Source organism: Polyodon spathula, chromosome 3, assembly GCF_017654505.1.
Source record: "Polyodon spathula isolate WHYD16114869_AA chromosome 3, ASM1765450v1, whole genome shotgun sequence".
NCBI classification, from domain to species: domain Eukaryota; kingdom Metazoa; phylum Chordata; class Actinopteri; order Acipenseriformes; family Polyodontidae; genus Polyodon; species Polyodon spathula.
The window spans coordinates 25,026,225-25,039,295 of NC_054536.1; the positions used below are offsets into that span (position 1 = coordinate 25,026,225).

Sequence of the window (13,071 nt, forward strand, 5' to 3'; positions counted from 1 at the left end):
ACAACATTGCCTACATTGGCACTTGTCCCGGGGGACCTCTAGATTTCTACAACCGTCCGGGGTTTTGTGTCAATCAGGAACTGAACATTGTTTTAAAATTGGCATTGCTTTCCAGTGCACATAAACAAAGCAATATTCACAGTCACAGACTGATCTGAAAAAGTCTGGAAATATATTATGTAGGCCAACGCTAGACAAAAAAATGGACTGGCGCTCTATACAAATATATAAAGTGTATGACTGAAATGGTAATGCCATAAGAAAAGGGCAATCAAAACCTGGTTGGGAAAAGGGGGTTTGTATATCCTTGAGCACCCATGACCATGCTTAATGTTCGCTGCTGTAGTTTTGCAGTGCAAGAGTCTGAAAGAGCAAATCAATGTAATCCTTTAAGGCAGATCGATAACCAAAAGCACATCTTTCTGTGATGTAATACACGTGTTCGCCCACTCCAGTCGACAGTTTGAATAAAGATCTTGTATTATTTGAATAGGGCAGCAAATCAAGATTGCGGTAGGAGAAAATTTCATTAATTTTAAATGTGATACCCCAACAAAAATAATTTAATTAATATAAATAAAAAAATAAATAAATAATTTAATGTCATACAAGGTTGTGAAATAAAGGTATTGTAATAAGAAAGAAAGAAGCAGATATCTTTCAAAGCAGAAACACTTTTATTTTGCATAAAAGGGTGAAACAGCAATTCAGCAAGTACTCTCCAAAACACTACACACTCATCAACTGCTAGCACGCAAGCTGCTCTTTTACAAATCACCAACCCTGCAATAATGTAATAACTAGGAGTCCCAGCCAATCCGAATGCTGCCAGCACGTTCCAGCTTGGGGCAACGGCCTTGTTTACGTTGGGTGCTGCAGACCCAGAATAATTCCAGGGCGAGTAAATGCCATCCCCTTGCCATCATACCGCTTCTATCGGATGCCTGCATTGTCAAACTGGTCCTGCAGGTGCCTAGCGTATTCTGGGGACATCCTCTGAAGTCTGGTGGCCAACCAAACAGCAGTTCAGCCAGGGTCCGAGCTTTTCCGAAAGTGTCTGGTTGATGGAGGTGGAAAACACTGTCTCAGGCATCGTTCCAGAATATCCCATAAATATTCAATTGCGTTCAGATCTGGTGACTGAGAAGGCCATGACATATGGATAACATCAGTGTCATGCTGATAAAACCATTGGGCGACCACATATGCTCTGTGGATGGGGGCATTATCATCCTGGAAGACACCTCCCCCAACCCCAGCAGAAAGGAAATGCTGCAACATTGGGTGAAGATGATCACTCAGTACCAATAAGTAGCGATTAGCATTGGCCTTGCCTTCTAAGGAAATGAGTGCACCCAAACCATGCCATGAAAATGCACCCCACAACATTACGGAACCACCAGAACCCTTCACTGTTGGAACCAAGTGCACTCGTCCATTTGTAGAGAACATGGTGAAGGATGATTCCTCTGACCATATCACATCTCTCCACTGCTCGGTAGTCCACTGCCTGTGCTCTTTGCACCACTGGACTCGCAAACGTGCATTGCCAGGTGTGATGAGTGGTTTGTGCACTGCAACCCGACTATGGGCTCTGTGGAGTTCTCGGTGGACCATTTTTGATGAAACTGGCTGCTCGCGCCCCAGGTAGAAATTTGCAGTCAATCGATCTGCAGTTGCTCGCCTGTTTTGCCTCGCACTTTGAATTAATGCCCGGATAGCATGATCCTGGAGTATGCGCTTCCTCCCACTGATGCCCTTTGCTGATGATGTCTTTCCCTGGGAGTTCCATGCTGACATCACCTTAGACACCTGCTTGTGAAACATCAGCAAGTTGAGCTGTCTTGGTCACTGAAGCTCCTGCCAAATGCTCCCCAACAATCACCCCTCTTTCAAAGTCACCGAGGTCTCCTCTTGCAGCCATGCTAGCCATAATTATAGGCAACCAGACCTGTCCAGCATTTTTATACATTACCCGAAGCATGCTGGGATGTTATTTGCTTAATTAACGCATGAGCCCTTGCTTTCAATATACTTGGTGTCCCACATTTACCCATGTGTTTCAATGTTTTGTCCACTACCTGTGTGCATATATATATATATAGAGAGAGAGAGAGAGAGAGAGAGAGAGAGAGAGAGAGAGAGAGAGAGAGAGAGAGAGAGAGAGAGAGAGAGAGAGAGATAATACTACAACAAACTACTTTAGGCAAGATAATTCATTAAGTCTATTTTGATTCATACCGCTGTGCTTTGAAACGTTAATAACGATCTGTATTTAGGTGATGTGAAAGAAAGCAAAGATGCGTTCCGAAGAGAACCGAAGGGCGGCGAGTTGCAGATTCAGGGAACGCAAGCTATTTCATAGGACCTAGCCGTCCATGGCAGAGGGGCGACAGCGCAGATCTTCCCCGGCTCAGTGTGGATGTCCTCATAAAACATCGTTACACATAATGTGGTGATTAAGTGTATATGTACCTGACTGCTGTATGGATTCAAGTATGCTAAGGAAAACGGTTTATTATTATTATTATTATTATTATTATTATTATTATTATTATTATTATTATTATTATTATTATTATTTTCTTTGCATATTCAAATCCTTACATCAGTCACCACAACGATATTTTATATTGTATATAACTTGTAACATAAAAAACAATAAAAACAGCCATAATAGCCTAAATATTGCGTATTTAAAATAATTAACAAAAAATACGATGCATTTAATTAAATAAACATTGTTAAAAAACATAGAAATTGAACAAATAATGAAATTGATGGTTAAAACTTAAATTCGATGGATATTTATCAGTATACTACAGAAATAACCAACCTGCCTTTTCTATTCCGTCCCAGCCGTCATAAAATTGCGAGCAATGTTTATGCGCATGCGACACCATTTGCCAATGCTGCCGTTTTGTTCTAGAGACCGTGGGCAAAAATTAAATAGACTATAAAAGTTTGATGCATTTTTTTAATAGCGAAAATTTGACACCCCTCCATTTCTTCGGGGGGGGGGGGGGGGGGGTATCTTTGGTTTAGGTGGTTGATTTACTCTTTGAGACCTTTGCACATCCCACTACAACAACATATCCTCATGCTAGCGCCTGCCAGACAACCTTGTCTTTCGATTGGCCAATTGCTGGCTTTCGTCAGCGCGTTAGTAGAAGGGCGAGTTACGTTCCAAATCAGTGTGCAGTGCGTGTGATGATCCGCAGCACATCAGCTGTATTTTTTCACTGGAGAAACAGAGGCGTACTGAGGACTCGTTTTTACAATTATCTGCCGACACGCAACACTGCAAAACAGCTTAGTATTCATAATAATAATACAATAACAAAAAAAAAAAAACATGCGGACGAGGTGCTAAAATAAATAACAACTGTCGACGTGAATTAAACTCAATAAGGGTCTACACATTATATCACTGGCTGTATCGTCAAACCACTGCTGTTTTGCTCCGACTTCTACATCTCTGGGTGTACACAGACAGAGTACAGTTTTAAGCCAGTTTAGAGTGAGAGGATGGATTTCAAGCAGCTAGTTGATATTGGAGAGAAGTGGTGCTCCGGTAACCCCTTCGATCTGATTGCTGCAGAAGAGAGCGATGAGAGACGGCTGGATTTCTATGCAGAACCCGGACTTTCATTCTACGTGTTGTGCCCTGATCTGAGTAATGGTGCAGATAATTTTGTAAGTGAATACCGATCTGGGAAGAAGGAGGGGGGGAAGGGAAGGGAAGGGGTGGCTTTAGTTGTTGCCTGGGGTCCGGTTACATCCGATGAGAGCCACCTCACCTATCCATTTGATAAGTCCGTTCTGCATCGTATGCTACAATAAAATACATTAATTATGTCATCGTAACGTAATTTAGCTTTGTCAGACTAGTGTGATACGAGCTTGCGTGCACTGCATTAAAATCTGACTCATAATGTGATGTTTCAGCCAGACAGACAACGTTCTTATGGTAATAATTCGAGTTTTGCATTAGGGTCCTATCGAATGTGTGTGTGTGTGTGTGTGTGTGTGCAGGTATGATTGGTAGTGGAATATGTTCTGTCCATTTTGAAATCCTATCATTACTTTTCATGTTGTATACAATTAGTATACCAGATAGTCCTTTTTTTTTTTTTTTTACCCCTTCCATAGGGCTCATAATACTAGATTTCACATGTATCAGAAGCATTGATTCCAATTACATCAGGTTAGACAATTGCTTAGACAGTTAAGAGTTGTAGGAAGATAATAATAACACAAGCCTAGGTCCAAGATTTCATATCAGCCATTAGGGTTGTGTGAAAGGGCTTCAGTGCAATCATTGGTGGTGCTGTAATCGGGCATAAACTAGGTGTACTAACAGTGCATCTCTAAAATGGGGACAGTTTTTAGTGTTGTTATTGCAAAGATTTTGAGGGAGGGTGTTAGTAGCTTTCACGCTTTATTGGACCAGAGTATCAGGGAAGATGCAAGTCTTTATATTGTCTCTAGGTTAAGAGTTCTGGTTTTTATCATTGTAAAAACTTAGCAAAGTATAATAAAGCATAGTGACATCGTGGTGAAGAATAGATAAACATGGTAAAGCCCAGAGAGGTGTGGTTTATAGTATATTAAAACAAACAAAAAAATGGTAACTATAGTAAATGCATAGCAAAGCTGTAAGAAATTTGACCTTCAAGTCTTGTTGCGTAGGAGAATAAGGGTACCACCAAGGCATGCACTGTCCTGTATTATATACACATATTATGCATGCAGGGCTTAAATTCTCATGGAATATTTCCCGGAGCCCAACCGCCACGAATCCTCAAATGCGTGGATCTCGACTTCCACAGAGGTCTCTGATTCCCAACACATGAGGTATATTGCATTGCTATAAAAAGACAGGTGTTAGATTCCCAGTTTTAGATTCACAAATGAGTATTATGAAAACCTTTTTTTTTCTTTAACTAGTGCTGCCGGTGTTCTAAATCGTTTCTCAGGCCATTCAGTCAAGCACCTCAGTTCGTTATAATGTTTCAACCTAGTTAAGCTCGTACATTCTCAGGCAGCCAAATCGATATCTTGTTTCAGGTCTGCCAATTGTTGTTACATTCACGGCACACACAGCACTAGCAGCAGCCAGGGAAAGAAAGGAAGGACAGACACATATGATATAGAAGTGGCATTTTTGTTGTTATGCTGCTCTCTGTATACTGTACATAAATATTTTCACTTCTAATAATTGCCATGAAAATAGATGTTCACAATTATTTATGTTAAAGGTGTATTTCTTATTGCTTTCACTACAGAGAGTCTCAGGCTGAAGTCAAGGTGCAGAAATATTTACCGGAGCTCAGCTCCAGACAGCGCCAGCTGAATTTAAGCCCTGTATACATGTCGCAATACATGAGATGGTCCTGATAGACTGCTTGATTTTGTAACAAAGCAAAATGATATAAGGAGTATGTACAATAGTTATACTACACATTTATACATCACATCCAATTGGTGTACTATAAATAGCTAAAGCAGGAATACGTTTGTATACTGTAGCATAAAATACAAAGGTGCCAAAGAAATATTCACTTGTGTTTGTGCTGTATGGCAGCTGGTCAGGTAGGGAGGATAGTGAACCCTCTTCAGTGTTGCTCCACCACACTCTCCAGATGTGTAATATATTCTGGAGGAAAATACTATTTGTGACAGAAATAAGACTGTCCTTTCATCTCAGATATTCAACATCTTTTTAAATGTATCAGTAAAAGGAGTAGCAATGCACAGGGAGGATGAAGGGTGCACACCAATATAAGCTCCTGCTGTAGGACCGTGTGTATTACAGTATGGCAGGGTTGTGCTCCTGTTCAGATCAGGGCATTGCAAATGCACATTGTACACATTCACGTCTCACTGATCTCAGCCATACTCGGTACTTTTTTTAAAAGAATAATACTTTTCTAGCTCAGAGTTAGAGTGGAGGAGCATTAGTAGAAAACCAGAGTCCTAACTGGGGTGGATGGTATTTATTTTGTATCAATATTGTTTATAATGTTTTTGTGTTCTGATAAATTACTTTAAAAGGAAAAAGCAATATAGCAGAAAAAAGAAACATCATAGAATAATTAATGGACTTATGTGGCAGTGTGCCCCGCCCATGTGTGTATTATGTGTTATATGTTGTGTGTGTGTGTGTATTGCTTCACTGAGTGTGGGTTATGTAGAACAGGTGATGTAAAATGTATAATTGTATTTAGACACAAGGATGGCACAAATTAGTTCATGTGCAGATTAAAAGGGGTATTTGTATGTTAGCACGGGGACGTGCACAAATTAGTTCACGTGCAGATGTACTGAGATTCCAAATTGAATGATTGATTAGCAATCGAGTCTCGGTACACCTGCATAAAGGATGCAATGTTTCACTCACTCAGAGTGGAGAACGGGTGTGGAGAGGAGAAATAAAAGTAAAAGAAAGTAACAATTGCTATGACCTGCTGGAAGCACCAGCATGGTCTATTTGTTAGTGTCTGTTCGTTTTGTTTGTCTATTTATTATGGCCCAAAGTGCCGTGGGCTGTTTTTTGTTTAAATCTTTAATTTGTTTATTTAATAAGTGCTGAGCACAACCAAGCGCCCAGCTTTACCGTAAATCCAGTCTGTCTGTGTCCAATACTTCCTGAACCTGACATCACCCACAAGCCAGCCTGTCCACAATTTATAACAAGACGCTTGTAAAAAATAATGTGATGGAACAAAGGAATTGGCGCTCGAGTGCTCGCATTATGATGTCAAGTAATTGCAGTTGCAATACCCTGTTAAAATGCATTTTGGACTTGCTGTAATGGAATCGCTATGAAAACAAGATCAAGGGTGCCTAGGCTTGGTGACCAGCCATAATAAGGATGTTACAGCTCCTACAATAGCATAAATGATGTGTCTTCTGAGAAAGTGATTCAAAAGCAAAATAGAACAAGAATGTCTCCATTAAAAACAGAGACATCCAGAGCTGGGATTCCTCTGTGGGGTGATGGCTCGACCCTACTATACATAGTTCTGATCATTCAAACAGTCTTGGGCTTGCCAGTAGTCTTAATGTGCATGACTTGTCATCCCATGTAACAAATTAGCAGCATAGAATAATAACCTTTAATTGTAGGTAGTTCTGAAACGCAGGACTCGGTGTATGGCCAGTGTGAGTTTCGAGCACCTTTATAACATATTGACGCGTGTTCTATGCAAAATTAAAAATATTGTATTCAAATAAATCATACTTACAACTTTTTGGCCACTGGATAGGACTGTGCAGTATGTTAAAACTCCATTCCAGTGGGGCACTATTCCAGTCCAGCCCTTCTGGTCTTTGATCCACCTGTACCATAAATTATGTAATTGAACAAATATAACCTGCTTTTAGGTCTTAATCAGTTCATTATTTAATAGCATCTACTGTAAAAAAAAAAAAAAAAAAAAAGAAATATTAAATTCTAAAGGGAGGAGGTTCACCTTATGCACGTTTTTACCAGTCCGTGTGCCAGGTGGCTGGTCCTGTTGCTCAAAGTGACTGTGTGTTTCTCTCCTGAAGCACGTGTGGAGTGAGAGTGAAGACTGCCTGCCATTTCTGCAGCTTGCTCAGGACTACATCTCCTCCTGCGGCAAGAAGACCCTCCTTGAGATACTGGACAAGGTCTTCAAATCCTATAGGCCTGTAAGTGCTCACAAAGGCAATAAACTGAAGGCTATGGATTATGAGGCAACTTCCAGGCAACTGTTGAAGCAGCTAGATGAATGAATACCATTTATTTTAAGAAACTGTTACCAAGTTGCTCAAATCAAAAATTGCTTTAATGTTGCTTGATAACACTGTGTAACAAAATTTTATAAATACATGTTAATTTGGATTCATATGTTGTTTTTTTCTGACTTTATGTGAACGAAAAGACACACATTTGCCCATTTTCCCATTGGAAATAGTGATATTTTGAAATATCACTGTCCTGGTCACAAAAGCAAAGTTTGTGGGGAATAATAGCCATTTTCTATACTTTTGAGGCATAAGCAATTAGGAAATAACACTTACTACCCAGGAACAAAAATTGTGTTACATAGTGTAAACAATTCATGTCGGGCAACAACATTCCTGGAAATCAACCAGTTGTAAGAAAACCGTTGCTGAACGTTGCCTTGTTTCATGAGAATGACAAGCTGCAATGTAGTCTGCACAAAAAACCTTTAGTTTCTTGGCTGCTGTAAAGTTACTGTAACAATATATTAGGTTTGCTTTGGTTTTTGAATCTTAAAAAAAAACTTTAAGATGCAATGCTCAATATAGGCTAGTCTTGGGAACCATTAAGGTAGGCCTAAGGAGTTATTGTCCATTTTTATTATAAGCCATTGACGCGCGAGAAGAGTTGAGACATTTATTTACACAATTGACAAAGCCTGTATTGTTAGTTATGTTTCTGCTGCCTGGATTGTGACTCATTTGGCTTAGTTTGCGTAGTGCAGTAGCCTCACCTGAAGACACAATCCATACACATCATTATTTTACTGTTTCTTTCTTGTCAATTTGTGTCAGCATTGGTCAGATGTCAATTTAAGCGTGTCTTGCTGTTGTTTCTTTTTCTCTCCAGCTGCTCGGGCTTCCCGATGTAGATGATGATGCGTTTGAGGACTACCAAGCTGACATGGAGGAGGAGGAGCCAGAGGCGGACCACCAACAGATGGGCGTCAGTCAGCAGTAACGCAGCCGACCCGCGGGGAAGGGGAGAGGTGGTGGAGAAGAGTACCCAGTGAAGTTGTTCCCAGACCAACTGACTCGAACACACCTCCACAGGGATTTGGTGGAGGAGACTCGGGAGCATTCCACACACCTTTTTCCTTTTCAATGTACAGTAGTAATGCTTCCAAGTAGTACGGTATTGATAAGCTTCATTTTCCAGGAATCCTGAAAGTTTTTGTTGTACACATGTATTATCAGAGAAACAATTTGGCAGATTTCTACTGAAACTGAACCTTAAAGTCTACTCTAACTGGTCTGCCAAAATGTGTAGCACACTAATGTGTATGTTTTGACTGGTTCCTGGTTGACTGGTTTCGTACACTAATGCATATGTTCCCCAAAGACCATTCTGAGCAAATTCGTAGGATGTTTACAGTGTGTGTATGCATAGACGACCCTTCATGGGTTGCTGTAGTTGGGATGCCTATTTCACCGCCATTCTCGTGAGTGGAAAAAACATGACACTGCGAACTTTCATGGAGTGTTTTTTCCACTCGCGAGGATGGCTGTAAAATAAAAGTTTCTGTTTATATTCTGTTACAATATATAGAAAAGAAAGTATGTTTAAACCTAAGTTAAGCAGGTTGATTGTGAGGGTCAAGCTCAGCATTGCAATGTTGTGATTCATCCAGTTATTCTGAATCTGGATTTGATTTAGTACTAGATGGATTCTAAAATGTGATCTGGTACAAAAAAATATTCACTCCAGTGTTGAAAAGTAAAACTTTATTCAAAGCTAAAACACAAAAAAGCAACAACAAAAAAAGAGGGTTTTGCACAACTTTTTAAAAAGTCAGGAGACATTAATGTTGTGTATCAGTTTAATACCAAGTCATCATTATTGTAATATGTCATTATTTTGACATGCCTTAAGGCCGCAAAGAAGTTGTTCTGCTTTTTCATTTTAAATAAACATCATGCAGATTTGCTCAGGGCATCACGGAAAGAAACTAGACGAGGGAAGATCTTTTTGCCCAAAAACTGATAATCTACATGTATCTAGTTTAAAGGTCCAGCTAAAACGTTGGTACTGCAGGTGGTTTTTGCTGGCGGCTGCGTTGTATATTGATCAGTTTACAGCCAAATCTTTTATTTTTTATTTTAGGCATACTCCAGTAAAGTTACCAATTAACAGTGAATTGGAACATAAACTGTGAGGGTGTTTTAAGTGCACATAACCTTGAACAGGACAGTAACCCGAGATGTAACCAATAATGTAATCCACAGTCTAAAGACCAGCATACAAAGTGTTGCGTGTAGCAATTGATCTGTGTGTCTTGTAGTTATGGTGAGGGATTTGCTGTCTCTTACTAGCTTTATCTTGCATGATATAATACACTGTTACAATCTAGCTTGAACACAGTTAGGAAAGACTGAAGGCAATTGAATGTGAAACCTACACTAAAAGGTAAAATCATTCCTCGGTAGAGTTCAGATCTTGTAAAAGTGTTCAAGCTGGGCTCCTCGGATTGTAGCTTTGCGGCATGTAGGAGTAATTACGTGCCTTGGGTAGGGGTCTGCAGATACTCGTACCCATACTCATAATTGCCTTTAAGAAGTCTTTATCAGCATTGCCTTTAAGTAGTCACAGAAGTAAGGCAATAAAAATGTCAGAACCCCGGATGAGAGGAGAATTTGCTTCCAGTCGTCTTTTAAAACACTCACTACGGGAGTTAATTGCCATTGATTGGTACCCAACTGTAAAGATGAGGGGAAAGATAACTTTTTCTTGTTTTTTAATGAACACCTTAACAAATGGATTTATTTAATACCAACAGATAAATGCCTATGAAAGGCAATTCCGAGTATCACCCCTAATACTGGGCAAAGTCAATTTTACATTTCCTATGACTGTGTATGTACAGTTAGAAGTCCACTTCCATATGTTCCCAGATTGTCATCCTCTCTATAGCTATTTGTCACAGTGGAAAACGGAGTTCTTCAGATACAGGTACGGACAGTCGTCTCTAAAGTTCTGTCTGATTCTGATACTCCTGAGAACTTGAAAATGATCCTAGATGATCTAGAAAATGTCCTCCATTTTTGTTTTAGGTTCAGTCCATTGAAAGGCAAGCACGTCATTCACAGGGACACCCTGGTGTTCACAGGGGTATACGGACAGATCATTGTCATGAAGAAATGTGACCTATGGGCACCTCAGCTTTACCCCTGACACTAGAAACACACATCACATAGGAGATGCTAAATTAAATAGAAGTGTAGCTCTGAGTAATGGAAAGGTATCTTCTTGGTATTGCTGAAAGCTTTTTAATTGTAGTACCCCATTTTGTTTGGGGAGTATAGTAATTTAAAGTTTTTATTAATCCATTTAAGTAGTTTTTTTTTTTTGTGTTTGTTTTTAAACAGTTGTAATTACTCCTCACATACAAAGCAGGATAAAGATACAACCACATAGTCCTGGCTTTTTACCAGTAATTGTGTATTGATGAACAAAAACTTCAACAAACTGTTGTATTTCGGTGACAACGTGATCTGTTTCTGGCCTTTTTGGTGACTGTGGTGTTCTTCCAGGGAGTTGTTTGAGGCTTCCTCTGACTCCCTGGTGGAAGGACAGGTTTTCAGTGCAACTTTAGGAAGAGAGTTCTTGTTTTGGAGTTGTAACATAAGTAATGACAAATACATGGCATTTTTAATTGGTATTTTGCTAAAAGGCACTTTGGATAAACATGCTAAGATGCTTGACTTCTCTTGATCAGCGTTATTATGTAATTTATCAATGGACTACAGTAGGGCTGTCAATTTTAAACAAGTATGCATGTCAGTAAGTTACTAGTACATTCAGTACAAGTTTAAATTCCATCTCTTGTACATTACTCATTTGCAGTGCTATTACAGTACAGTGCAGTACACAGAGAGTTTTGTTTTAACTGTGGTTGAATTACGCTGTTTCTAAATATTAATCTTATTTTTCCATTGCTTGAGTTGGTCCCCAGATGATGATGTTTTGTGAATTTGGCTCGTTTAAGGGGGTTATTTTCAAAGCTTAGTAATGTGTGGAGCAAATCTCTGTCAATAAAGCAAATCAAATTTTGTTCAGCTTCTGTCAAGGTTTGTTAACATGCCAGGAAAGGGACGCCAGCTGTGTTCCGTTGTCATAACATGGAAGGGATGCCAACTTTTTGACAAAACAAAATCTTTCAACAAAGACAGAATTCTAAATGTAAATTCTTATTTAACCTGAACAGTGCAACTGTGGAACATTTTACAAAATTGCTGCATTATATTCACCTGCTATGTTCGACTTGTCTTGGCCTACCTAACATTACTTTGGCTCATGTAGTCCAGGGTTATTGTGTACCAGGATCAGGCAAACCAGCTGATTTGGGTTTTCTAAATTGAGTTCATCTTGAAACAAAAACCTGTCAAGCACTTTAAAGAAGGAACAAATCTGTTTTTAAAATTGTTTCTCTGACAATACTCAACCAGATCAAACTAGTACTATGCTAATCTGGCCTTAATGAGCTAAACTTAATGTACTCTGACTACTTCAGCAGTGGGAACTTGACCTCTAGTCTCTGCTTTGTGCATATTTAGCTGCTAGAGTAACCTTGCACATCACAGTATGTAAATTAAAGAAATAAGTAAATAAATAAATCACATTGTGGGTCTAGACTTAACTGCTGCTGGTAAGCTAGCTCAGTCAGATGGCATTTCATCAGTTGTTGCTAGACCGCTGTCATCAACAAGGCCTCATGCACCTAACTGATCAGTTCTGCAGGCAACAACCTTAAAGTTCTCCCAGATCTGTGAGATTATATGTTTTTACAGTGTTTTTATTGTGTTTCTTTTTAGTTTCTTTTTTTTTGCTTTACTGCACCTACCAACCAGCCCTGAGTGTATACGTGTTCATGTTTTTAATGCTGATCAGAGTACTGAGCACGGACTTGCTTATAGCTGTTATGAACATGATTAAATTCAGCTATAGGGCTCAGATTTGGGGTGTTATCTTTTGTGTCTGTTTTACACGCTTTGCTTCTACAGAATATTTTTCTGCTTGGGAGGGCATGCTGTGCACTCCAGTTGTCTTCTTTGGGAAGAAAAAAAACAACTGTTCATTTTTATGAAATGAGAAACAAAGAATTTGCTATTGATCTACTAAACAAAGAACATATTTATAATGCAAGGCTTCTATTTAAGTAAAACTGGAGTAAAGCATGTTAAGGAATTGGTAAGCATTGTGAAGCCCAGAGAGGTATGCTAAAGCATATTAAAGGGAATAAACCATGGTAAGTGCATAACATAACCATAGGAAAATCCTGGGAAAAATGCTAAATTAACCATGGGAAACTTTTAAAG

General features: G+C 39.3%; 1 protein-coding gene across 1 annotated transcript; it reads left to right on the forward strand.

Moving 5' to 3' along the window:
- The first annotated feature begins 3,190 nt into the window (after nt 1-3,190).
- LOC121312892 (maturin-like) lies at nt 3,191-12,706 on the forward strand. The gene is made up of 3 exons (XM_041244783.1): nt 3,191-3,696; nt 7,558-7,680; nt 8,606-12,706. The coding sequence occupies exons 1-3, from the start codon at nt 3,529-3,531 to the stop codon at nt 8,714-8,716; spliced, it is 402 nt and encodes a 133-aa protein (XP_041100717.1). The 5' UTR covers nt 3,191-3,528; the 3' UTR covers nt 8,717-12,706.
- The last annotated feature ends 365 nt before the right edge of the window (nt 12,707-13,071 follow it).

Excerpts from the sequence above, each read along its gene's own strand:
- LOC121312892 (XM_041244783.1), top strand. The coding sequence starts at position 3,529 with ATGGATTTCAAGCAGCTAGTTGATATTGGAGAGAAGTGGTGCTCCGGT. Across the intron at positions 3,697-7,557 it reads GTAATGGTGCAGATAATTTT|CACGTGTGGAGTGAGAGTGA; the intron begins GTAAGTGAATAC and ends TCTCTCCTGAAG. Across the intron at positions 7,681-8,605 it reads TCTTCAAATCCTATAGGCCT|CTGCTCGGGCTTCCCGATGT; the intron begins GTAAGTGCTCAC and ends TTTTCTCTCCAG.